This window comes from Phascolarctos cinereus, unplaced genomic scaffold (genome assembly GCF_003287225.1).
Source record: "Phascolarctos cinereus isolate Bilbo 61053 unplaced genomic scaffold, phaCin_HiC Scaffold_4;HRSCAF=312, whole genome shotgun sequence".
Taxonomy (NCBI): Eukaryota; Metazoa; Chordata; class Mammalia; order Diprotodontia; family Phascolarctidae; genus Phascolarctos; species Phascolarctos cinereus.
Window position 1 is genome coordinate 515,440,690 of NW_027555847.1, and position 25,835 is coordinate 515,466,524.

Sequence of the window (25,835 nt, forward strand, 5' to 3'; positions counted from 1 at the left end):
TATTGCCCTGGGGAAGCTAAGTGGTGCAGCAGATAGTGCACCAGCCCTGGAGTCAGGAGGACCTGAGCTGAAGTCTGGCCTTAGACACTTCATATTCATTAGCTGTGTGACCCTGGGCAAGTCACTTAGCCCCACTGCCTAGCAAAAAAACAAAAACAAAAACACAATTGTTGCCCTTTTCACTTGCTAACGGGAGAAATTCATGATTTTAGGCTCGCTATGATTTCTCCTGAGATTTTCCAATCATGACTCAGTCTGGCATTCCCCTCAGATCGTGGTTAGGGTAGCTGTGGGAGGAGCAGGTCTATATTACTACCTCCTACTCCAACATCTTTACTGGTTTAGTTGCTCCTGGTTAGGAACTTTCTCTAACAATACAAATCACACCTCTTAGTGACTTGCCCAAGAAAAGTTATAGAATTAGCACATGACACAGGTAGGACTTAAATCCAGGTCTTCTAAAACTCTAACATCAGCTACCACCCACTATGTTATGCTGCTTGCTTCTTTTGGCTGCGACAGTCTTAAAAGAAATATTTCCTTACTTTCTTAAAAAATTTTTTTTAAGATAATAAAAGAACATTTTGAAAGGAGTAAAATCAAAATAAAGGAAAAAAAAGAATCAGAATCATACCTGTTCTTTTCTTCTAGCACAATATCTTCTAAGTTTTTACTTTCTTCTTTAAAATACTGGCCTGAGCTAGATGGATTAGCAAAAGTTGATATGAAAGGTCCCAGAGACTGAAAGGCAGCTTGGCGAACCTAGGGAAAAATTAAAAAAATATATTAATAGCATATAAATATAACTGATTCTTTGGCAAAGAGAGCTTACAATGGGAGATAAACTGCTTTCCACAACCTGATTATATACTTAATATAGTGAAGCTGGAAAATAAGGTAGAGTAGAATAGCTCAAAAACTAATTCAATTAGCACTGCCTCCTCTATTTCAATTTATCCCCAGAACTCTGCACAGTGCCTGGCACATAACAGATCCTTAATAAATGTTTAACTGAATTTGTTGTTAACTAACTTTTCATATCTTTTCTTATTTTCCAAATTTCTGATGGGATTTGGACATTTGAAGTTTGAGCTACAGACAGACTACAAAACTCTACAAGAAAATAGTCATTCAGAGAAGAGGATATATAAAATTCTGTCACTCACAGGAAGAAAGTAGCTAAATGACATGTCACTCTCATGGCTTGACTACTCCCCTGTCTCTTTTACAGGATCCTCATCTTCCCATTACACCTTCAAGTGGGTATTCTCTATTCTGTCCTAGGCCTTCTCTTCCCTACCCTCATCATGCAAACTAATTTGGTGATGTCATTCGTTCCTTCTACTTCATTTAGCACCTACCTCTCTATAGCTTCATACAGAACTACTCCAGACTGCTGAACTCTCTTATTTCCAACTGCATATTTTCAATTGGATATCAACATGTCTAAAATGGTACCTATATCTCTTTCATATCACCACACTGCCTCTTTCTAAAACTCTGTATTTCTATTAATGGCAGACGCCATCCTCCCATGTTCATAAACTTGGAGCAAACTTTATTTATTCTTCCATATCCCTTACCCCCAATTCAAAAAGTTGCCAAGTCCTATCTCTATCACCACAATCTTTCAAGCAACTAGGCCCTTCTCTACACTCTCACCACAATCACCCTTGTTCAAGTACTCATTTCTCTTCCAATAGATTAATATAATATCATCTTAACTGGCTTTCCTATCTCCAATCTATCACTTCTCCAATCCATCACTTCTCCAATCCATCGTCCAAAGCTGCTCAAGTAATCTTCCTAATGTACTGTATTATGACGTTACTTTCCAGACAAACTTCTTCAGTAGTTCCTCATAGACCACAGAATATTTAATTTCCTGAGCTTGTCATTTAAGCTCCCCTCTATAATTTTAATCTAACAGCATTCTCAAAAATGAAGGAGTTTAGTACATGGTATAGCTAAACTGGATGATTTATGTCTCAATTTTTGTCCTGTCCTATATAAGTCAATGTTTTAGCTATACCATCCAATGCTTATAATAGATTTAATTCCAGAAAGCATTTACTTTACTGTTTAAAAGAATCTGTCTCCATGAAATTACTTGGTAAAAAAAATGGAAGAAAGCTTAACAAAGCGGGGGGGGGGAAGTGAAGGATCTGAAGATACAGCAAGAACTTCTAATATGTGTCAGGAGGTGGAAGAACAGAATGTCACAATACTTCAATGACTGCATGGGGCTAAGAAATAGATATGAAGTTCTTCCCAAAGAAGAAGATGCTGAATACTGAATAGAAAGTATCTGCTTGTCATTTAAAAATAATGTTGCAGTTCTCCAACCACTATTAAGTGGTACAGCATTTTATAAGGATCAAAAGAAGAAGAGAGGAGTCAGGGTGGTTGATGACTCAGGAATGATGAAACACTTATTTGGCAATCTGATAATAATGAAGAGGTGTTGTCTTCCTGAGGCCTGTATCCAAGATATGATAGAAAATCTCTCAAGACATCTCAGATATCTAAACTCCAACATACAAAAATGTGGTTAACAAACAAGATGCACTAGAAATTGTGATGAAAGAAAGCAAATGTGACCTTGTAAGTATCAACTGAGACTTGGTAGGATGAAATATGACTAGAAAATGGTATAATCTTTCTCAAAAGACTGGATAAATAAAAGGATGTTGGCACACTGGTGCAATAATTCATCTTAAGAAGCCATCTACACTTGTGAGGAAATCCAGAAACCAGAGAGGAAACATGGCAGAATGTATTAGGGTAAAGATCAATAGATGTGAAAATATGAGTAATGTCAACAGCTTATATTACAGATCACCTGGACATAAGAAGAAATAGAGAAGAAGTTTGGCAAACACATCACAAGCCTGGCACAGAGGCATGACAGAATACTACAGGGAAACTTGATTATCCAGATGTGCTAGAGATTGACAAAAGTCAAATAGTAATACTTTCCTGACTTGCCTTAATAATAATTTCAATCTGCAGAAGGTAAAGGAACAAACAAGGAGGAATTCTATTCCAGATCTCATTTTCACCAATAAGGAGGATGGTCGCCTGGCTAAAAATGTCAGGAACCACATGAAGAAAGTGAACTCATCATTGTAAAATTTGGGAATGAGAAAAGGAAGTAGATTTATAACCTAGATTAGGAGAGATGTCAAAGGATTTAGAGATACAATAAGTAAAATTCCATGGACTAAAATCCTATGACGCATATTTAAAAATTCCCAACATATTAACTTAGCTGAGATGCTAAAAATTAGGAAAATTCCCTGTTGGAAGGACTGTTAAGTCGGTTCAACCATTCTGGAAAATAATTTGGAATTATGTGATTTATCTAAAATGTACATACCTAGAGATTCCAGTATTAGGCATATACTCCAAGGGGGAAGAGGAAGACTGGTGGTATGTAAGGGGAGGTTCTGAATAACTTGAAACTCATTCAGGTAGCTCTCCACTCACAGCCAGGACTATTGTCAATGGATTAAGGACTGGGAAGGATCAAAGGTAGGACACAGTTTCAAAAAGAGTCATATCTGCTAGGTGGATATACAAATGTTATGGCCTATATAAATTCTACCATCTCCAAGAAGTGTGAGCCCACTTATCCTGTCTCTAGGAGGTATACCTACACCTATCAGAATCCAACTCGTTACGAAAGACACCATGAAGAGCCACTGGATCTGAAGTCAAAGGATGTGAGTTCAAATCCTGGATCAACTACTCATTTGACCATTAGGTTAAGTCAGTTACCCTCCTGGGCTTCAGTTTTCCAATCTGTTAAATGAAGGAGTTGGACTACATGAACTAAGGTATTCTTTCGCTTTAGTCTCCTAAAAGTAATAATATTATCTTAAACAAACTTATGTTAATGCTGTATGTAGGTGACAGACATTTAATACACGTTTTACAGGTTAGCAGAAAAAAAAGATTTAATTAAAACAAAATCCTACCCATCGTGACGGATCACTGATCAGATTAATAAAAAGTGTTGACAATTTTGTCCGACGGATTTCTTGAGATGTTGCACACGAAACAGCCATGAAACACTCAGCACAAGCCTTTCTTACTCCCCACACATTATCTGAACAAAGCTGGAAAAACCTGGGAAGCTACATGGGGAAGATAAAATAGGTATATTTTATGCACACATTTTTATAGAGGAGGCAGGCGGTACTTACTTTGACTTCTCCACTAATACCTCATCAGGGAGAGAAGGAATCTCCAGTTCAAAAAAAAAAAAGATTGGGAAGTTTATTTTTAAAATGATCTAAATGGAAGGTATTGTGATTTTTGTTAACAGCTTTTTTGCACATCACAAGATTATCTTCCCTACAAACCAGTCCTTGAAAACCATTTCTTCAGATGACTTTTTCACTACTCAACAAACAAAGAATTTTTAGGGATAAGGCAGAAGCACATCATAATACACACACACACACACACACACACAACACACACACACACACACACAAGATTTCGAGAAAAACATGGCAAATAAAATAGAAAAATCTGACATCAAATATACATAAACTGTTACAAATTTACAAGGATACTTCTCTGTTTATAATGATCAGAGAAAATGAAGAATGAACTTTCAGAAGAAGGAAAAAACACGTTAATAGATTCAAAAAATGCTTCCTCACTGAAATCAAAGAGTTGCACATTGTAACAGGAAATAAGTGTGGTGGTATGGAAAGCATTCTAAATTTAGAGTCGAGAGGACAAGACTCAAATCCTGGTTCTGCCACTCATCCCTCTGTCACTTAACATCTTGATCTCAGTTTTCTCATGTGTAAAATGAGGTTGGCTTAAATTACTTATCAGATCATTTCCATTTCTAAATTTACGATCCAATAAAAAGTTATAAAGTACTACCTTACATTCATTAAAGTAGCAAAGTAATTGAAAGTAATAAGACTCAATGCTGGCAGAGTGGTAGAAAAGTAGATATACATTTACTGCTATTGAAATTGCACACTTTTTCCTGGACAGGAATATGGTAGTATGAAGTAAAAATTAAATAAATCATCATATTTTTTGACTTAATACTTCTATTGTTGGTAATATACCTTAAAAATGTTAATTGGAAAAAACCAAAAAAACCCTATCTGTTCAAAAATTTTCATTGTAACACTATTTTTAATGGCAAAAAAAAAACTGGGAAAAAATCTAAATGTCCAGCAACAAGGGGATGAGCAAATAAATTGTGGTGTATTAATGTAACAGAACAGACCTGTGTGAAATAATATGCCAATGGATCCCACCACCTAGCACAATGCCTGGTACAAAGGAGAGTTTAAATGCTTGCTGACTGATTTCCTTTATGTGAGTATTACCTCCAGTCATGCAAATGGCAATCTACGCAGAGTGGAAAAAGCTGACCCTGAAGAACAGAGCATACATTAACCAATATGCCAACAAGGCATAATGGTTAGAGTACTATAAATACCTACAGTATCTATGTACCTTTATGGGGTTGTTTTGGGGTTCAAATCAAATAATATAAAATAGATTACAAATTTTAAAGTGCCTTAATAAAATAAGCTATTTTTATTAAATATAAAGAAAAAATGGAAAAATAATTCTGATAAGGATTAAAAGGAAGTGACTTAAAAATTATATTTTAGGAGTCTGAATTAATTTAATAATCACAGAGCAAGTTTAATTAGCAATGCTGATAATCAAAAGTTTATAATCATTTTTTAACAATAGAAGGACTAGAATTTAGGAATACTTCAAAGAACTAAGTTGCATTGACAGTGCATTTTTATTTCTGAGGCAAAGAGCTAGAAGGAACATTTTTATTTCAAAGTAAAATTTTAATAAAATGTTTTTGCATTAATTGATATACTTAGTCCTTCTAGTGTTAAAAAAAACCCCAAAACTTCCACAAACTAAGGCAATATTAAATATAAAAAAGACAGAAACAAGATTATAAAATCAACTTAATGAAAATTATTGCTGCAATAAAAAGGTATCTGAATACTCTATATATTATATTATGTCCATATAAAAAAAACTGTGATATTTCAATTGTTTTCCTACAAAACATCCTTTATTCCCATGTGCCAAGAGCTACAAGGAAAACCTTAGACATTTCCATTGTGTAAAATCATATTAAAATTGTAGGGCTTTGTATAAAAAGTTTTGAGTATCACATGCACTTCAGGAATTTATTTATAATCATTTTCTAATGTTTCCAATGCTTAATCTTTTTTAACTGTAACACTTACCAACATTTCCTCAGTGGCTTGTTGCCCAACTACGCTGCAAATGTCTCCAAAATTAGCAGCACAGACCTGCCAAGAAATAAGTAACTCTGATATATCAAAATACAAGTTTAATACGTCATTTTATAACAGTCAATTTTTGTGATTCACCACTATCACCCTGTACTCTCAAACAACCCAAGATGTAATACCTTCCGAACATGAAACATTCTGCAGTCACAGCACATCTCACAAAATCTAGGGAGGATAAGTCGTTCTGTGATATCCTTTCCAACCATAGGTGCCATCTTGCACATTATCTAATAGCAAAGTAAAACCATAATAAGTTTAGGAATATCTTAAAAGACAAACACTTTAATTCATTTAAATTACATATTCAGTCATTACATAATGTGTGTGTGTGTGTGTGTGTGTGTGTTGTGTGTGTGTGTGTATGGGAAAGAGAGAGAGGAGAAAAAGAAGAGAGAGACAGAGAGAGAGAGAGAGAGAGACAGAATCATGAAGTCTAAGCCATGAGGAAATGTGGTACACTACATGGAATACTGGAGTCAGGAGATTGGAGTTTGAATTCTGTCTGAAATACTAGCTATGTGATCACGGGATTATTTAATTTCTCAGAATCAAAGTTTCCTCATTCTCGAAATGGGACTAATAATATTATACATATTTTACAGGCATGTTCTGAACAAAGCACTTTGAAAATCTCAAAGCATTATAAGAATTTGAATTATTCTGCAACATACTATATAGATTAATAATAGATGACTCTACTTTGTTTATTCTACTAGGAGTAAGAATATTTGTATGAATGAAAATCAACGAACAACAATTTATGAAATGCCTAAAATGTTCAGAAGCCCCAGTAAATCCACAGATAATCACAAAACCTTATTTTAGTCGAAGGTGTCAATCTTTTGAAAACATACTTATGTCGGAAAAATAGGAGATTTAGATTCAAGTTTCAGCCTTGCCACTTATGTGACTAACCTTAAGCAAATGATAAATTCTCTGGTTCTCATTCTCATTAGTAAAACAAGAGAGACTGGACAAGATTATCTCTAAGGTCTGTTCTAGCTCTCAATTTCTATAATTTTATGATTAAAATGTTTTACCTTGTACTGGTTAAAGGATAAAAAATTTAACCGAATTCTGTCTCCTTTTATCTCTTCTGGCTAATTCTTTTATTATGGAGAAATTAATAGCAATAATAGAGAAGGCATGAAGAAATCAAAAGATGAAAATGATCTAAATAATCTGCCTCCCCCCCCCCATGACTGAGAACTGCTCAGACTTCAAAAAATGAGCACCACAGCATTCTAAAATTTTTTTTATTTATTCATTTATTATTTACTATATGTATTATTAAATTATTTTTTCAATCAACTAAAATTTGCTTTTTCTTCTTCCCTCTCTTATAAGAAAACAAAATCTCCATTATGACCATGTACAGTCAACAAAACAAATTCCCAAATCGGCCATGTCCAAACTGCCCAAGCCAGTTATTTGCCTTTTAACAGCATTGTTGTCACTGTATAAACCATTTCTCTGGTTCCTTAATCCCACTCTTCATCACTTCTTACGGAACAACAGTGTTTTATCACCCTTATATATAATTTGTGCAGCCATTCCCCAATGGTGAGCACTTCCCTAGTTTCCAATTCTTTACCATCACTACTATATGTATTTTTCTACGTACGTCCTTGCTATATTTTGCTCAGGGGTACTCCCTCCCTTAATTTACCCTCCCTGTTATTTCTCCTGTCTCCCTTCCCCTTCTGTTTCCCTACTGAGTGAAATGGATTTGTGTGTCCAACTGTAGGCGCATTTTTTCCCTCCTTTGACCAATTTAGATGACAATGAGGTTCAAGTACCAAATGTTATTACTCTATCCTACTTGTTCGTATAAACTTCAACTTGTATGCCCCAATTATGTAAGATAATTCCTGTCCCTCCCCTTCCTTATCTATTCTTTTAAGATAGTCAAAACAGAATAGAAACCAGAATATACCCAGGCCTCAGTCTAATTAGATTCTAGGAATCCTGATGATAACGTTCTAAGGGGACATATTTATCTCTTCATATTACAATATAAACAATTAACGCTTGTTTAGTGGCTTATAAATGCTCACTAACATTTAACCTTTTGTGTATCTCAATTCCTGCATTGGCACTTCAAAGTTTCTGTACAGCTCTAGTTTTTGCACCATGAATACCTGGAAGTCCTCTATTTCATTAAAAATCTACCTTTCCCCCCGTAGGATTATTCTCAGTTTTGCTGGATGAATTTATTCTTGGTCACAAACCTAGGTCCTTTGCCTTCACAAACGTCATATTCCAAGCTTTCTGTACTCCTTTATGGGGTAGCTGCTAAATTATGTGCGGTCCTAACAGTGGCTACTTGGTACTTGAATTCTTTCTGGCCACTTGCAGTAATTTTGACTTGGAAGCTTTGGATTTTGGCAATAACATTCCCAAGAGTTTTCATTTTAGGGTTTCTTTCAGGAAATGACCAGTGGATTCTTTAATTTCCAATTTGTCCTCTGGGTCTAAGGTTCAGGCAGTTTTATGATTTATTGGCTTTTTTTTGGTTATGGCTTTCTGGAAGTCCAATGATTCTTAAATTATATTTCCTCAATCTGTTTTCCACATCAGTCTTTTTTGCTATGAGCCAAACTATGTTTGATTTTTTAAAAAAGTTTTCTGACTTTTAGTATTCTTGTCTCATGGAATTCGATTTCTATTTGGCCCATTCTATTGTCAAAAAGTTAGTTGCTAGGTTTTATATTTTTTGTACCAAGCTGCTAATTCTCTTTATAATTCTTTTTTTCATTAGCTTTCATTTATTTTTATATTTTTTTGCCTCTAGCACACCCATTTAATTTATAAAAACATGTTTTAATTCTTGCTTTATCTCTTCTAGGAATTTTTTTTTTTTAGGCAATTAGAGTTAAGTGACTTGCCCCAGGTCACACAGCTAGTGAGTGTCAAGTGTTTGGTCTGAGGCCACATTTGAACTCAGGTCTTCCTGGACTTCAGGGCCGGTGCTCCATCCACTGTGCCACCTAGCTGCCCCTCTTCTAGGAATTTTAGCTGAACTTGTGCTCAAGATGTATTTTTATCTGAGGCTTTATTTAAAGATGTTCTGGAGCTATTCTCTTCTGGATTTGTCTTAAATGTCCTTGTTACTATAACACCTTTTTATGGGGATTCTTTTTTTTTCCTCATCTCCAAGCTTACTTCTTAACTCTGGACTTTATGTCAGGGCTGGGCTCTACACATTTCTAGGGAGAATGTCTAGGCTGGTCTTGCTGCTGCTTTCTTAGTGTAGTAAGTGTTAAGTTACTCCAGGATTTCACGGACAGCTCAGGTTGGGGACATGCAAACTTTCAGTGCAACCAAAATTGTCTGAGTTCTTCTAGTTTTTGACCTGGGTGGGAGTTTGAACAATATCTGTGGGTTTGCCTCATCTGGAACTTCAGTAGACTGCTGGTGAACTTGGCCGCCATCAGGTAGCTGGAAAGCTCTGCTGCTAGAGTGACAGGATTGCAGGCTCCATTTTGGTCTGTGATTCCTGCCCTGGTCATTTCACTGCAAGCTTCAGAGTGAGCTGGAGGCTGGAACTGTAACTCTAATTTAATTCTGGTATCAGAGACACATCTGCTTCTTGCTCAGTACACAGCCTAGGATACACAACTGCTGCTTACCCTGGAACACCACACCCCAAGAGGCTGGTATACTTTACAGTCATCTCTACAGCTGGGTTGTGAGCAACACAGCTGTCAAGTGGCATCTATTCTTATACCCTGTACAAGGGTTGGATTTGGAACCTCTTTTTGACCCAGTGCACAGCCTTATCTTGCTTGGAGTAACTGTTCCCACCTCCAGATCTCTTTGTTTGACTCTATATGCCAACGTGGCATGGAAAAATGACTGATTTCTCCTTGGCATTCCAGATGAGAACTCAGTCTGGAGTGTTTTCTGTATCCTGTATGGAGGTGTTAGTGGGAGCTTGGCTGTACTACCATCTTAGCTTTCTCTAGCATTACATTTCTAAATCTCTTTTTCCCCCAACCCTGCAGTTACTTGGTGAAGTATGATAAGATATGACTCCTTATCCATCAAATAATCATAATACCCACTATATAATAAACATGAAATTATCTACTTTAAAAAACGAATTACAGACTAGAGTATATGAAATACAAATTCATCCTTAGACCCAAAGATTAAAAAAGACATAAAAACTATGAGTTTCTTCCATAGTTACAGTTTTTGCTTATTCAGAGACTACAAAAAATAACCTCATTTTCAACTAATCTGATATGCAGATTAATTTTCATAGCACATATTAAGACAAAATTTAACTAGAAAATCACACCAGAGTATTTTACTTAACAATTCATAATAGAGCGGTAGCAAAATGTAAACTTTTATCTGTGTGGTTTACCATCTATTTGAAGAAACTGATTCTAAATCCTTAAGACTTCTATATCAAAAAATATATTTTAAAACAAAAATCCACTGTTAAATTTCAACTCTATTCAGTATAGAACAGTCAGGTCAAGGCTATTCATCAGCTAAAAATTAGTGGTAACTGATGCATTGAAGTATACGATACAATGATAAAATGATGATTAAGAATAATAAGTCTGAGGCATTGCCTACTGAAGGAAAGATTAAATTTAATTCAGTACTGGCATAAAATAACTATCAACCAGAGTATTTAATGAAGCAAATCGTGCCCAAAAGAGATAATACAAACCGCTGTATTAACAAAGGATAATTTAAAAAGGATATCACAGCATTTTATTTCTCTTTATTCCTTAGTATTAAATCTTTCATTTGATTATATTATTTAATTCCATTAATTATTCTTTAATTGTAAACTTTTATGTTTTTTTAACTGACAATATAAGCAACTCAAGGTAAAGACTAAATATCCCAATTCTTTACCCTCGTCAAGGTCTTAGTGCTGGGGACACGATTATTACAATTAAAAAAAATTTAATCTGATGTCATTGTACTAAAATGGATTTTCATATACAGACCTAAGTTTATTCCTTTTTTTAAAAAGCCAATCAAACTCTGCTGACAAATTTATCTACTGTCTTGAGAGTTCTACCACACTAGCAACTTTAAGTACAAAAAACCAAACAACAAATACTGAATTGTTCTATAAAATTGAAAAGTAACAGAAACAGAAAAAAGATTGTGAATATGCCTTTTGGGGAAAAAACTGAACCCTGGACAAATATAAATAAATCTTCATAAAATAAATATACAATAAGCATAGTGGTGTCACATTGTTAGATTCATCAACATACAAGGCAAAAAATCGCACAGTTAAAATTATTTTTTAAAATCCCTCTTATATCACCCATAAAGTACAGGGCAACATCTTTAGACAGTTTTATCAGGAAAGAGGGAGTAAGAGTCACTTTAAAAAGATATTTTTCTCTTTTTTGCCTAAGACACCAACTTATTATCTCTTCTTTCAAATCCATCTCTCTCCTCACTAAATTTCAGTATTTTCTGACTAGTTTTAATAGACATAATATGTCATACTACTGATGCATCAATAAATATGATGCAAACTTTCACATACTATAGAAGTCTTCATGTTACATATTAAACAGGAAACTTAAAAACATGTCTTACTAAAACAGAAAACCATATTCAATTACTTTTCAAATATAGGTTTAGCATTCAGAAGTATCATTTACTCACTGCCACAGCTTCAGTCTTCACATCATCATTGCTATCTGGTGCAGTTAGGTCTATGAGAACTGGGCATACTTTGGTCTCCACGTCAAATCGATCAATAAGTTCCTGCTCTAGCAAAGTCAGCAAAGCTGCTTGACTTGTTTTTCTCACCTAAAGAAAAACCATCAAAATAGAAAGTAAATAGGTGACACATTCTAATGCACACCATAAACCAAATGATTTTTTATTTCTGAAATCAAAGGGGCTCAAAACTCAACCACCAATAGAACTTTTACGATGAAAGGAACTTTGCCGATTTTTTCACCAATTTAAATAGCAATAACTCTACTATTGTGTTTTAATGATTTTAGAAGACCATATATGCCCTTTCATTTAATTAGTCATCATATAATAAAAGACAGCCGTTATAGGGATGTCCATGAGCTGGCAAATATACATACAAAGCTAAGGGTATCTTCCACTATGGCACTGCAAATGATCATAGTCTAAGATTTGTTGTGACAATAATAAGTTATTATGTTCACACAGAGAATTACACATGAGAAGATTCAGGGTTTAGCTGAGGTCAAGAAGTTTTATTAATGATTATTTAAAAATATGAAGTGGCTCTTTTTGAAAAGATACCATGCAACCAGAGAGAAAAAAAAAGTCAGTCAACAAATAGTTATTAAGTACCAACTATGTGCCAAGAACTGTGCTCAGCACTGGGGATATAAAAACCAATCCCCAAAACCTAAGCCACCACCAATTTCTGATCTCAATGAGCTCACAGTCTAATAGGGGAGACAACATCAAAACAAGTATGTACAAAAAAAAGATAGGCACAAGATAAACTGAGTAACAGAGGGAAGGAAACAGCACTGAGGTGCACCGGGGGAAACTTTCCTGTAGACAGTAGAGATTTTAAGGAAGACAGGGAAACCAGGAGAAGGAGATGAGGAGGAAGAGAACTCCATGTATGGAGGACAGCCACTGAAAATGCAAAGAGTTGGGAGACAGTGTGTTTTGTACAAAGAACAACAAAGAGGCTGTTCACTGGACTTCAGGATACAAGGGGTGAATAAGATGTAAGAAACTAGAAAAGTAGGAAGGGCTCAGTTTATGAAGGGTTTTGAACACTAACCAGACTATTTTATATTTGATCCTGGAGATAACTCAAGGAATCACTGCAATTTACTGAATCCTATTCATTAAATGTATGGGGAATAGGACTGACATGGTCAGATCTGTGTTTTAAGATCTATTTGACAGCTGAGTGAAGGAGGGACTGGAGTAGGAGAGGCTTGAAGGTAGGAGACCAACCAGCAAAGCCTACATATACTAGGATGGTAGCCTGTGACAGAAAAGATGAGGCATATTCAAAAGAGGTTACAAAGGAATAACTGATAGGACTGGGCAACAGACTGGATGTGGGGAGTGAGAGAGAATGATTCCTAGGTAGAAAGCCTCAGTGACTGGAAGGATGATGGGGCTTCTGACATTAACACGGCAGTTAGAAAGAGGGAAGGGGTTTTGGGAAAAAGACAATGAGTTCTGTTTCAGACATGATGAGTTTAAGATGTCTATAAAACATCCAATTCAAGATGTCCAATAGGAAGTTGGAAATGTGAGAATGGAAGTTAGGAGAGAGGTGAGCACCAGATAAGGAGATCTGAGACTTATCAGACAGAGATGATAATAGAATCTATGGGAGCTGATGAGCTCACCAAAATAAACAGTATAGAGGGAGAAGAGAAGTCAGCCTATGACACAGCCCAAGGGAGGAAAATGTAAACTACCCAGATTTAGATTCATTACTATCAGGTTATACTAAACACATTTCCCTTTAAGAACAGATAAGTATTTATACAGAAACTTTACCTGGTTATTCTGATCTGCAAGATATCTAACCACAATAGGCAGCAAGTATTTGGAAAAAGCATATGGGATTGAAGGTCGATTTTCTTGACAAAATAATGCAATATGAGGCACCTGTTCCATCAGTTCAGCTCGCACAGTTGGCTCTATTAAAATAATAAAAATGTTAATAAAACAAACAAATCCAAAAGAATTTCTGTTGAAGCAAATTTTTTATAGCAATACTATATATTCAAGTTTGAAGTCAAGGTTGATTCTCTTTGGTCTAGTGTTTAGAAAGATCTTGTGCCTTCTTAGAACAGAAGACAGCCTGTGAAAATAAAGGTGTGTCTCATCAATTCTAAATGCCATAAAGAATCGTCAATGGATCAATTCCTGAAAAAGTCCCTCTCTTTATGATCTTTCCATTCAAATTCCATGAAGCAGTATATGTTGCAAAGCAAAGAGGATCAGGACATGTAATATGGATTAACTAAGTGACTGGGGTTAGACCAATTACAATTGACAGTACTGATGAATAACAAAGAAAATACCAATAAAGTCAGACCAGAAAAAATTTAGGCTACTTCCATCTATGTTTTCTCTATTTCTATTATACCAAAGTTTCTAACTTTTTGTGATATATATTTTCTGATGTCTGATATGCTAACTGTCAAGATTAAATTCTTACACCGAGTAACAAAAAGGCTGATTTTACTTTGAAAATTAGAAATATAATAAAATAGTTATATGTAGCTCTCATTTATGGAGTGTTCTATGGTTTTCCACATATTTTTGTCACAACAATCCTCTGATATAAGCAATATAAGTATTATTATTCCCATGTTAGAAATGAGGAAAGTGAGGTCAAAAGAGAATAAATGATTTGCTCATGGCTGTACAAGCTCCAGAATGAAGATCTGAACCTGGATCTTTGATCTTCAAGCTTCTTCTACTGTTTCACACTGGCAGAATGAGTATGTGAAGATCAAGTAATATGTTACAGTGACTTTTATAGAGGAAATGACGTGCAAAAGTAAAAGTATACACAAAATAAATGGGAAGTAATTTTGTGGGGGAGGCACTAACAACTGGGTGGTGGAAATGGCGGAGTTTGGGAGGGGAGAAAGAAGCAACAAGAGCTTCACATAGGAAGCAACATGTAAACCGAGCTTTGAAGAAAAACTAGGGTTTCTAAAAGGGCGTGGCCATAGTGATGATGGAAGGGGCTGGAGAATGCACATTCCAGACACACGGAGCAGCCTGTGCAAAGTCACAGAATGACTCCAATCTGTAGATGAAATGTCTAGGGAACAGCAAAAAGGTCACTTTGAATATTCTCAAAGGAGGGTAATATATAATAAGACTCAAAAGGTGGGTTTCAAAGTCAGGTTGTGAAGGGCTTTAAATGCCAATAAAGTCTTTATTTGTTCCAAGACAGTGGGACAAATAAAGTTATAAAGATAAATAGGGAGAACTCTATTACTGACTCTTCCATATTTGAATGCAAAGATGGACTACTTACTAATTTATAAGGTAAGTCCAAGACTAGGACCACATTACTTATTAGATGACAACCCCCTCTTTATGAAACATATTTAAAACTGAAATGCACCTAAAATTATTTCCCCATTTGAATTTTTCCATGCAAGCAGGGCAGGCTCTAGAGAAAACCATGAAGCAGCTAAAATTTTTTGTTACAATCACTCTCACAATTATTCCTCCCCAGGTTCCTTGTTTTTGTTACCTTTTCTGCTTCTTTCCCAACTCTCATTTCTCCCCCTACACCAGACACTTTTTATCCATTCCCTTTTTAAAACCAGATCTCAGCATAAATGGCTAATAATGGTATGTTATCCAGCCAGAGGTGAAATACTTTAACAGGATCCAAGCCTCAGACTAAAAGATGCTCTAATACAATTTCAGGCATCAATAGTAGGTGGGGAAAGTATCTTCATGGGAGTGAGGGAATAACCTCCAAATCACATCATGTATGATTTCATTTACAGAGGGCTGTGTGTGATAGTGACCTAATCTGACAGTATCGAGGGAAGAATTAAGGTTTATGGGATCAAAGGATTTAGAACTACAAGAGACCTTTAGAGATTAACTAGTCCTTTCCCCTCCTTTCATAGATGAGAAAACCGAGGCCCAGAGGGAACATAAACCTATGTCCCATGACTTCAAACACAGTACTTTTGATTAGTATTACACAAGTACTAACTGTTATTTTTCTTAAAGGAAAATCTTGATTATTCAATTTACTTTACAATTAAATTTGTACTAGGAACCATAAGTCTTTGGACACTCTCCACAATTAAAATGAAACACAGGATATTCAATGAATCCAAGTGATGGCTATTTTGTCACAATTAAGTAATATCACTCTAAGTAAGATTCTCATCAAGATCACACATTAACCACCTGTAATTCCTACTCTAATGAAACTGCTCAAAAGATCACCAAAGATCTCACAGCCATCTTTTCCCAGTCTTCATTCATTGTGACTTCTCAAATACATTACTTTTCTTCAAACCATCTTCCTAAAACTCCCATTAACTTCCCTCACATCCCATTATCTCAGCTCTCTTCCTGCCTTTCCAATAACTATTCATTTTCTTTGCTAGCACCCTCCACTGTCTTCTGTGCCTCTTAACTATATTTCCTGAAACTCAAGTTTCATTTCTCTCTAGGAAAGCCCATCGACACCTCCAGTTTTAAGTACAGACTTTTGCCATCACCTCTACTTGCTTCCCTTTGTAATCCTGAACTCTAACCACTATGACTATGACTATGACTGCTGAATTTTTGTCTTAACTTGCTTGGACCTAAGACTCCACTATTTCCCAGCTATCCCCATGCTATATTGCCTGAAGTCACTCACACCCTCTTATATATTTTTCTTCCTCCATATAAACTCTTTGTGGACAGGAAAAATCTTGCTTTCTTTTTTTTTTTAATCTCCAGAGCAAACCACAGCTCCTGGCACAAAGTAAACACTTAATATAAATGCTTTACTCATCCATTCATCCATCTATCCATCTACCCTGTCTTCTAAACTTACCAAACATTTAACTCCTGCCTAGTCTTCTTGTTTGAGCTCTAGTCTCACATCTCCAACTGCCTACTAGCAAGTACTCCCTCAATTTTTTTTTGAGCTGAGAGCAGATGCTAATGCTTCATGAGCAGACGCCCATCTGAAATAAGAAACAAACTATGAAAACTAAGCACCTGTGAAACAGTTTAAATAAACAAAGCTTACTACATACAAAATCAAACTTATGTCTATACCGGATGCTATCATTTCTCCTCTAAACCCTCTGCATTCTGGCTTTTGACCTCATCATTCAACTGAAAATGCTTCTGCCAGATGGTTGACACCTCTCCTTCCTGAATACTGTCTCTTCTCTCAGACCTCCTGTCTCACAACTCCTTCTCAATCACTTTTGCTACTGCTACCATTAATCTTGTCATGCTCACTCTGTGGTTTTCCCCAACACTCTGCCCAGAGCCCTGTTTTTTTCCCCCTTTTTATATTCTCTCATTTGTTGATAATATCAACTACCATAGGTCATTATCATCTATATGTTGTTGATTTCCAGATCACTATCCAGCTCTTGGCCAATTCAATAATCTAGGATTAGTGACTGTTCCAGACCCAAATGGTTCCCCAAATATCCTTTCCTCTTCTTAGAACTTCCCTCCACTGTATTTTTCCTTATGAACCAAACCCACTTATCCTCAAATCAAAAGGACTAATTCTGGGTATGCTGAGTACTGATAGCTCTGAGGCAACAAAAATCTCTGGGGCTATGAGACTGCAGATAGATGGTGACAGTCATCGCATGTAGGGAACAAAGACTCAGAAAAAGTCACTGAGTGACTCAAAAAGAGGATAAAGTAAAAATGGTTTTTAGAATATGGAAGTCAAGGCAGATGAAAGAGAAGAACCTAGTCAGAAGGAGAACCTGTGCTCAGGCAGGGGAAGTGCAGGATAAATGACCATAAACAATCAATCAAGCAAGTAAGAAGAAATTTACTAAACCATTACTATGTTCCAGGCACTATGCTTTATCCTAGGTATACAAAGAAAAGGTGAAAAAAGTTTTACCCTTGAGACAGACTCACATTTTAATGAGAGACAACATGTATATAGCAAAGTATATGCAAGATACATCCAGAGTAGATAGGAGATAGTCATAGAGGGGAAAGCACCAGAAACTGAGAGGACCAAGAACTGCCTCTTAGGGAAGGAGGTACACTTAAAAATGAAAAACAGTCCTTGAAGCTTTTTCCTCTGTAAATATTTGATGATGAGAATGGCATTGCTTATTGTTATTGTTCAGTCATTTCAGTCGTGTCCAACTCTTTGTGACCCCATCTGGGATCTTGGCAACGATACTGGAGTGGTTTGCCATTTCTTTCCCCAGCTCATGAAACTAAGGTAAACAAGGTCAGTGACTTGCCCAGGGTCACACAGCTAGTAAGTGTCTGAGGCCATATTTGAACTCAGGAAAATGAGTCTTCCTGACGCCAGGCCTAGCACTCTATTCACTGTGCCACCTAGTTATTCTCTATACTGCTCAGGGCTTTTCAGACCCATTCTACCTTTACCTATCTTGCCTCTCATCAAATCTGCTTAGGATTTGATTAAAATGAAACCTACAATCTATTCATCACCTCATAAAAAACATTCACCTCCCAACTAAATAAATAAAATTTGGGTTATTTTATGTAAAAATGAAAGGAGAGTGCTAAATTTAGATTTGTTTTGAGAAGGCATTTCTAAAATTAAAGTACATTAATAGAAAGCATTTATGTCTAAGTAACTAGGGAAGTTTCTTTAGTGTTAAACTGAATTTGCATTGGGTTGAGCTTTAAAACAAGTATGAATCTTTTATACATATGAGGCTTTAATAATTACAAAGAAATCAAATTCAAGAAACCTGACTGAAAATGTTCAAAGCACGAAAAAATTTGCTTTCTCTAAATGAACACAGACTTTCCAGTATCAGGTACCTGCATCATCAGCTAATCTGCTGACTCTTTCCAATACAGCAATACAATCTCTTTCATCATCGCTGACTTCTTTCAAAGTATCAAGCAAGCTTCGGGCCACCATTTGTCTAGGCAGAAAAAAGAATTGTATAATGTTGCAGAATCTATACTGATTTAAAAAAAAAAGAATAGTTTTGAACTACATTTAAGTACTCTTAAAAGCAGATAATTTTAAAGAAAGAACTGACCTCATATTTTCTAATACTTAAGCATGTACCTTATCATACAAATGTCAAGTACTAAAGTCGATTTCATAATAAATTTTGCTAAATAAATACTAATTTGTCTATTGAAATTACTCTAACTTAATTATATGCATGGGGTTACACACTAGCTGGCAGGAAGTTTTTCCTCACATGACTAAATCTGCATCTTCACCACTTCCATTCATTTCTATTAATCCTGCCCTCTGGAACCAAGAACAAGTCTAATAATCCCAGTAGTAGCCCTTCAGATACATGAAGAAAGTGATTATGTGTTCCCCAATACCGTATCTTCTCCAAGCTAAAGTTACCCATTTTCCTCACCCCACCATGATGATCTCAAGGCCCTTTAACATCTTTATTATCTTTACTCTAGTTTATCAATGTCCTTTGTAAAATAGTTCCCAGCGATGAGATGTGGTCTGATGAGGGCATACAGCAGAAGAACTATCACCAACTTCACTATGGACACTGTGCTTTTCTTAATGCAGCCTAAATCACATTAGCTTCTCTGGATCCTATGGGACACCACTGACTGATGCTGAACCTGTAAAACATTAAAATCCCTGCAGCTTTCAGGCGAACTGCTGTCTAGCTCCACCTACCCCAACTCATGGTTACAAAGTTGATTTTTCAGAACCCAGTAAGTCTTTAAATTTATCATCATTAAATTTCATCTTATTTGCTTTGGCCCAGTATTTCTGTCTGCTGAGATCTCTTTGGATCCTGACACTGTCATCCAATGTGTGAGCTATTTCTCTCACCTTTGTGTCACCTGCAACATGATAATAAGCATGCCATCTATACCTTTATTAAAATCAATGATAAAAATATTAATTGTTACAAGACAGGAGAGATCCCTAAGATACTCCACTAGACACCTCCCCAAACAATTACTACCAGTCCATTAGCGACCACTTTTTTTGGACCCATTCATTTAACCAACTTCAAATCTGCCTACAGTGATTGTCGTTACCTAGCCCACTTCTTCAGATTTTTTTCCACCAGCATAACATAAGAAATTGTCAAATTAATTTCAAATCTAGAAAATTGTAAGCATTAATGGAATAGAAGCAGTGGTATAGAAAATAAGGAAACAAAATAGAAAAGTAAATTATACTTTGTTTTGGAATGGATTTTATTATTTTTGCAGCAAGTCCTGATTTTGTTTGGTTAAGTCAAATACTACTAGAAACCTGAATGCCTTGAGGGGATGAAATGAAGAGAGAAGAATTAGCCTAAATTCACTGAGGTCTTCAAGCAGAGGCTGGACTGGATGACCACTTGTCAGAAATGTTAAAAGCAGGAATTCTCCTCAAGTATAGGTTGGACTACATGGCCACTGAAGTCCACTCCAACTCTCAAATGCTGAGATAATCTGCAAAGGAGGCCCTAAAGCAAATAACTGAGAAATTACCTATATAAAAATTACTTGCTTTTCTAAAGGGATTTAGCCTAGGCACCTAAGTAAACAGTAGGGAGCTTTATTTTGGTACTATATCTGGTGCAATATATGCGCCAGAAATCAAATTATGTAAAGCACAGCATCTTAACCTCAGGTCTACAGACTCCTAAGAGGCCTAAGGATAGATTTCAGGGGGTCCAGGAATTCGAATGGGAAAATAATTACATCTCTATTTCAATACAGTAGGTTTCCTTTGTAATTCTATGTATTTCATGCATTTTAAAATGTTATTTTGAGAAAGGGTCCACAGGCTTCATTGGACTGCCAGAGGTCTATGACAAAAAAAGGTTAAGAATCCCTGATATAATCCTTTACATTAAAGTGTGTAAAAAAGATCAAGAACTCTGAAGTCTTAACAAACTAACAATGGCAAAATACTTTAATGCAAATCATTAAATTTTCAAAAGCATATACAGTAACAGTACATAACATCCTGTGACCTAAAATTAAGCATTTAAATAGTAAATTCAAACAGCCAAATTCTGATTATAAACAAATTAGGTTCTCTTATTGAAATGATGAAATTTAAATATTCAAAATAACTTTCTATTCATTTACACTTTAAGGAAGCACATTAAAAGACACACCTGTTAAATACGTTTTCACTTGCAGCATACTTGTCCAGTCTTCCCAATGGTGTCAACATCTCATCTTGTGAGACGAAATCCAGGGCTGAAGGTATAATAATCACATCAGACTCTGAGCTGTAGTCATCCACACCAACTATCAGAGACATCAGAAATATTCCTTATAATCACAGCACTTTAAAACTAAAACTTGCCCTTTGTCAATGTGAGATAAGCCCCAGTAAAATCATCTCTTCTTTTTCTGGGGTAGTCACACTGAAAAACCTCAAAAAAACAAAACCAAAAAGCTTTAAGACGAATCAAGAAACTACAAGTTGATTTAGTTAAATGGGTAATGCATCCTTGATTGCTTTGCCACGTCTATAGAAGATGTACAAATTTGGAAGCAGCAGTAGGGCTAAGGATTATGGGTACCATACTTATGGCTTTATAAACAAAGAGAATAAAACACTATACTACAGAGTTTCCTAAATTTTTGTTTTTCCTTCACAAATAAGAAATAGTTGACGAATAAAAGAAAAAATTCTACCTTACAGAATCTCCAGTTAACGAAGACATATTCATGGTACATGAATAAGCCCCTTATTGAAACAATATGGGAAAAGCAAAATTATTTATATTTTTAAAAACTCTCTTATGTTAAAAACTCATTTCAATATTAATTTAAGTTAAATTTAAGTAATACAAACCAGTATTATATTATAATAATATATAAATAAATCAGTATCATATTATTGTTAATATGTCCTTGATTAAGGTCATTGAACTAGTGATTTGGATAAGCTCTATTACTTTCTTGTTAGAAGAATTCAAAGGTAGCTTGCTTTTAAATAATTAATGTTGCTTGCTTACTTAATAATAGCAGACAGTATTTATATGGGGGCAGACAAGTGACAGTGGATAGAGTGCTAGGCCTGCAGTCAGGAAGACTTATTTTCCTGAGTAAATCTTGCTTCACACACTTACTAGCTATGTGACCCTGGGAAAGTCACTCAACCCTGCTTGCTTCAGTTTCCTCATCTGTAAAATGAACTGGAGAAAGAAATGCAAACCACTCTAGTTACTATCTGCCAAGTAAATCCCAAATGGGGTTTCAAAGAGTTGAACTACAGACTGAGTGTTGTGCTTGTTACTGAGATAAAAAAAGTAAATAATATTTATCAATAAATTTATATTAATATTATATTTATATATTAATGTATTACATTTACATTTTATAAATAAATAAGTTCACAAATTTATTTATAAACGAAAATTAACAGTGCACTGCAATAACATAGCAGCACAAGTTACACCAATATACACTTATTTTAACAGGAAAATACCTTTCATACCAGAATTTGTGGTTAGTATTTTTTTCATCCCTTTTTTGGGGGCAGGGGGCAATTGAGGATAAGTGACTTCCCCAGGGTTGCACAGCTAGTAAGTGTCAAGAGTTTGGTCTGAGGGCAAATTTGAACTCGGGTCCTCCTGACTTCAGGGTCGGTGCTCTATTCACTGCACCACCTAGCTGCCCCTATTTTTCATTCTTTAAAAATGGGAAATGAAGGTCTTAAAAATCTCAAACAAACAAAAATTATGATTTTTAGGCACATTTTGACCTGACTTTATTTAGGATTTTAACATCAGACAAAAAAAATTACTCAAATAACTACACTGAGGCTTATCTGGCTTAGTATAATGCAGAGGCTTAGACACAAGCTTTGATGCTGTTCACTATGACCTCGCTATGTGAATCAGTAATTTCTTTTGGCTACCTTGTTTTACTATTTTCATTTATTTGTCTCCACTGAGACTTGATCTCTTTCCCTCCAACTCCTTTTTTAGGGAAATAAAAATAACAGTCTTCTTCCAGACAATGCCACTTGTTATTATTTCTATCTCTTCAATTCTAGTCCTTAGTGATTTGCTGCATGAAATCTGACAAATGTCTTTATGCCTTAGCAAGTGGAGAAATAAGGATATAGAGAGAACAAGAAAGGCTCTTCTAGATTTCAAGCTCCATGAGAACAGGGATTATTAGCATATTTTTTCAATTTTTTAAACATTTTTATTTGTTTCGAGTTCTAAAGTCTATCCCTTCAATAATTAAATTGTGTGTTCCCCATAACTTAGCATAATGCTCTGCACACAAAAGGTACTTAATAAATGTTCGTTAAACTGAACTGGATACTACTTCCCCTCCATGTGGCCTAAGCTCCAGCCAAACTATATTACTTCTATGTGGGCTTGGCTTTGTTCATGGCATCCCCTAGGCTTACTGAAATGCTACCTATCCTTTTAAGGTGTAGTTCAAATGACACCTCTGTAGCCAGCGTTACTTAATTCCCAACAACATGATAAAAAACAATAGTCTTTGTCTCCAAGAAGCTTATAATCAAAACATTTATTAAGTGCCCACTATGTGCCAGGCATTTGCTAATATGCATTTTACAAATATGATCTTATTTGAGTCTCACAACAATCCTGGGAGGTAGGTGCTATTATTATCTCCATAATTTCTAATATATTGGTGGTGGGGATAGAGGCGCATTTTGGAGTTCCTACTGAATATGGTTTCAAAACCTATCAAATATGAAGAAGGAAAAAACACCTTGTTGCCAAAACCGACAATCATAAAGAACAGAATACTACTGACAGCCTAATTTTAATAGTAGTTAAAAAACAGTCTTATTTTGTTTTCAGAACTCAACAAAATGTTGATGGCTGCCTGAGGGGAAAAAACAATGCGCAGGACAATTATGCTACAATGAAAAAGTTTTCTCTAAATTACTTTATTATCCTATAATTTTGCTCTAATGGATATTGAATATAGAGAAGTGTTGAGATATATAGGGAAGTGATGACTTGACTTTGTTTTTTTTAAAAAGTATATTTATTAATATAGAATCTGACTTGTCTTATTTTAAATATATCTGTCATATTGCAAGTGTTACAGCTGAAATTCAAGCCTAGATCTTCCTATGCCCAACAAATTCTTCACTAAGCCACATGGCCCAGTCTAAGCTGATCAAAAGAAAATATATTATTTTTAAATCCTGAGGACCCCTTTTATTTCACCCTGTACAAAGAACTTGGGGGTTGCCCCTTTTTTTCTCAAGTATTCTTATTATTTTAACCTCCTAAGGTTGGGAAGGAAGGAAAAGAGAAGAAGATAGTCGCCCTTCAATAATTTAATACTCATCTTTTATTGATAATTCCACAATTTAATACTACTCTACAAATTATTCCGCTTCCATTTTTCACCATTACTGTAATCTGTCCTACTACTTCAACAACTATGCAATCAAGTGATGAGGTCTTACAAATTATCGTTTTTGTCCAATGATAAAAATGGGTCTGAATAAAGAAAAGACAATATACTATTTGCTAGACATGGCCCTTTAGAAATACCAAATTATGGAAATAAACAAGATGTGCTGAAATAAGCTCAAATCAGCTGGATTATTAAATTATCTACAAGCATTTACATCACAAAAATCAGCAAATGCTGAAAACTGGGATTCGGTTTATTTTTGTTGGAAATATTAATAATGCAAATGAAATCGGGGCATTTTTTTAGGGAGAAACACTTCCCAGCACACTCCTAAAAATAAGTCTTCAGAAAAGACTATCTTACCTTCAAAAATATCAGATAATAAAATACACCAACACATTAAAACACTAAGGCTTAATTAGACATGAAGCCAAAACATTTAATAAAATGCCCTTTTCTGTTTCTCATCAGGACCTATCTTTCAATACATTAAATATATTTGGGTGTGCATATGGGTGTATGTGAGAGTGGCAACGCACGTAATACAAAAATGTATGAGTGACAGCAACAAGACAAGAAATTAAAGGCATATCCATGTATCCCTATTTGCAGACAACATAAATGTCTACTTAAAAATTTCCAAAGAACTGTCCAAAAAAAATCTGAGATGAATAGTAATTTGATTAAGACAGGAAAATAAATCTACAAAAATTGTCAGCCCTTCTATATAATATAGCAAAATCCCATTCAAAATAACTACAAAATGCATACAATATTTGGGAGTAAACATAACAAAGATATAGATAAAATTACAAAACATTTATAGAAATAAAAGACAGTTAGAAAGCTATTCATTAATCACAGTATACCAATTCTAATATAACAGTGCTACCTAAGTTAATTTACATATTCAGTCCTATACCAAACTATGAAACAGTTACTTTATGTAACTAGACAAAATACTAAAATTTATTTGGAACAACAAACAATTCTAGAATCACATGGTAAACAATTACTGGTTAAAAAATAGTTTAATGGAATGGATGAGATCAAACAACTTTGCTCAGCAGCTGAATATTCCATAAACCCAAGAGCACAAACTACTTCAAGAAGGAACTCCCTATTGGACAAGAACAGCCAGAAAACTTGGATAGCACTTTTGCAAAAAGGAAAAAAAAGGAGGGAAGAAGTAAGAGTGAGAGAGAGAGAGAAGAAAAAGAGGAAAGAAGGAAGGAGGGAGGGAGGGAAGGAAGGAAAGAATGGTTATTGCTTTAGAACAGCATACTATATTCTAACATATGCTGTCACAGAAAGATTGCTGGATTTGTACTCAGAGGATCTGGGTATATATCCCAGATCTGCCAAGTTACCTGTATGACCCTTAGGCAGGCAATTTTACCTCCCAAGTTTTGTTTCCTCAACTGCAACATGAAAAGAGCTGCAAGT

The 25,835-nt window shown here is 35.3% G+C and overlaps 1 protein-coding gene across 4 annotated transcripts in view; it reads right to left on the reverse strand.

The window, feature by feature from the left end:
* PPP4R1 (protein phosphatase 4 regulatory subunit 1) overlaps positions 1–25,835 on the reverse strand; it is a 77,389-nt gene that overhangs the window by 35,826 nt on the left and 15,728 nt on the right. For 3 of the 4 annotated variants that reach the window (XM_020985540.2, XM_020985538.2, XM_020985542.2), the window contains exons 3-10: positions 21,134–21,269; positions 18,840–18,946; positions 13,845–13,987; positions 11,988–12,134; positions 6,452–6,559; positions 6,264–6,329; positions 3,981–4,139; positions 635–762 (exon numbers count right to left, since the gene is read on the reverse strand). In XM_020985540.2, the coding sequence (XP_020841199.2) occupies positions 635–762; positions 3,981–4,139; positions 6,264–6,329; positions 6,452–6,559; positions 11,988–12,134; positions 13,845–13,987; positions 18,840–18,946; positions 21,134–21,269 (994 nt within the window). The remainder of the gene's footprint in view (positions 1–634; positions 763–3,980; positions 4,140–6,263; positions 6,330–6,451; positions 6,560–11,987; positions 12,135–13,844; positions 13,988–18,839; positions 18,947–21,133; positions 21,270–25,835) is intronic. The other variant, XM_078153518.1, reaches the window with a different exon arrangement.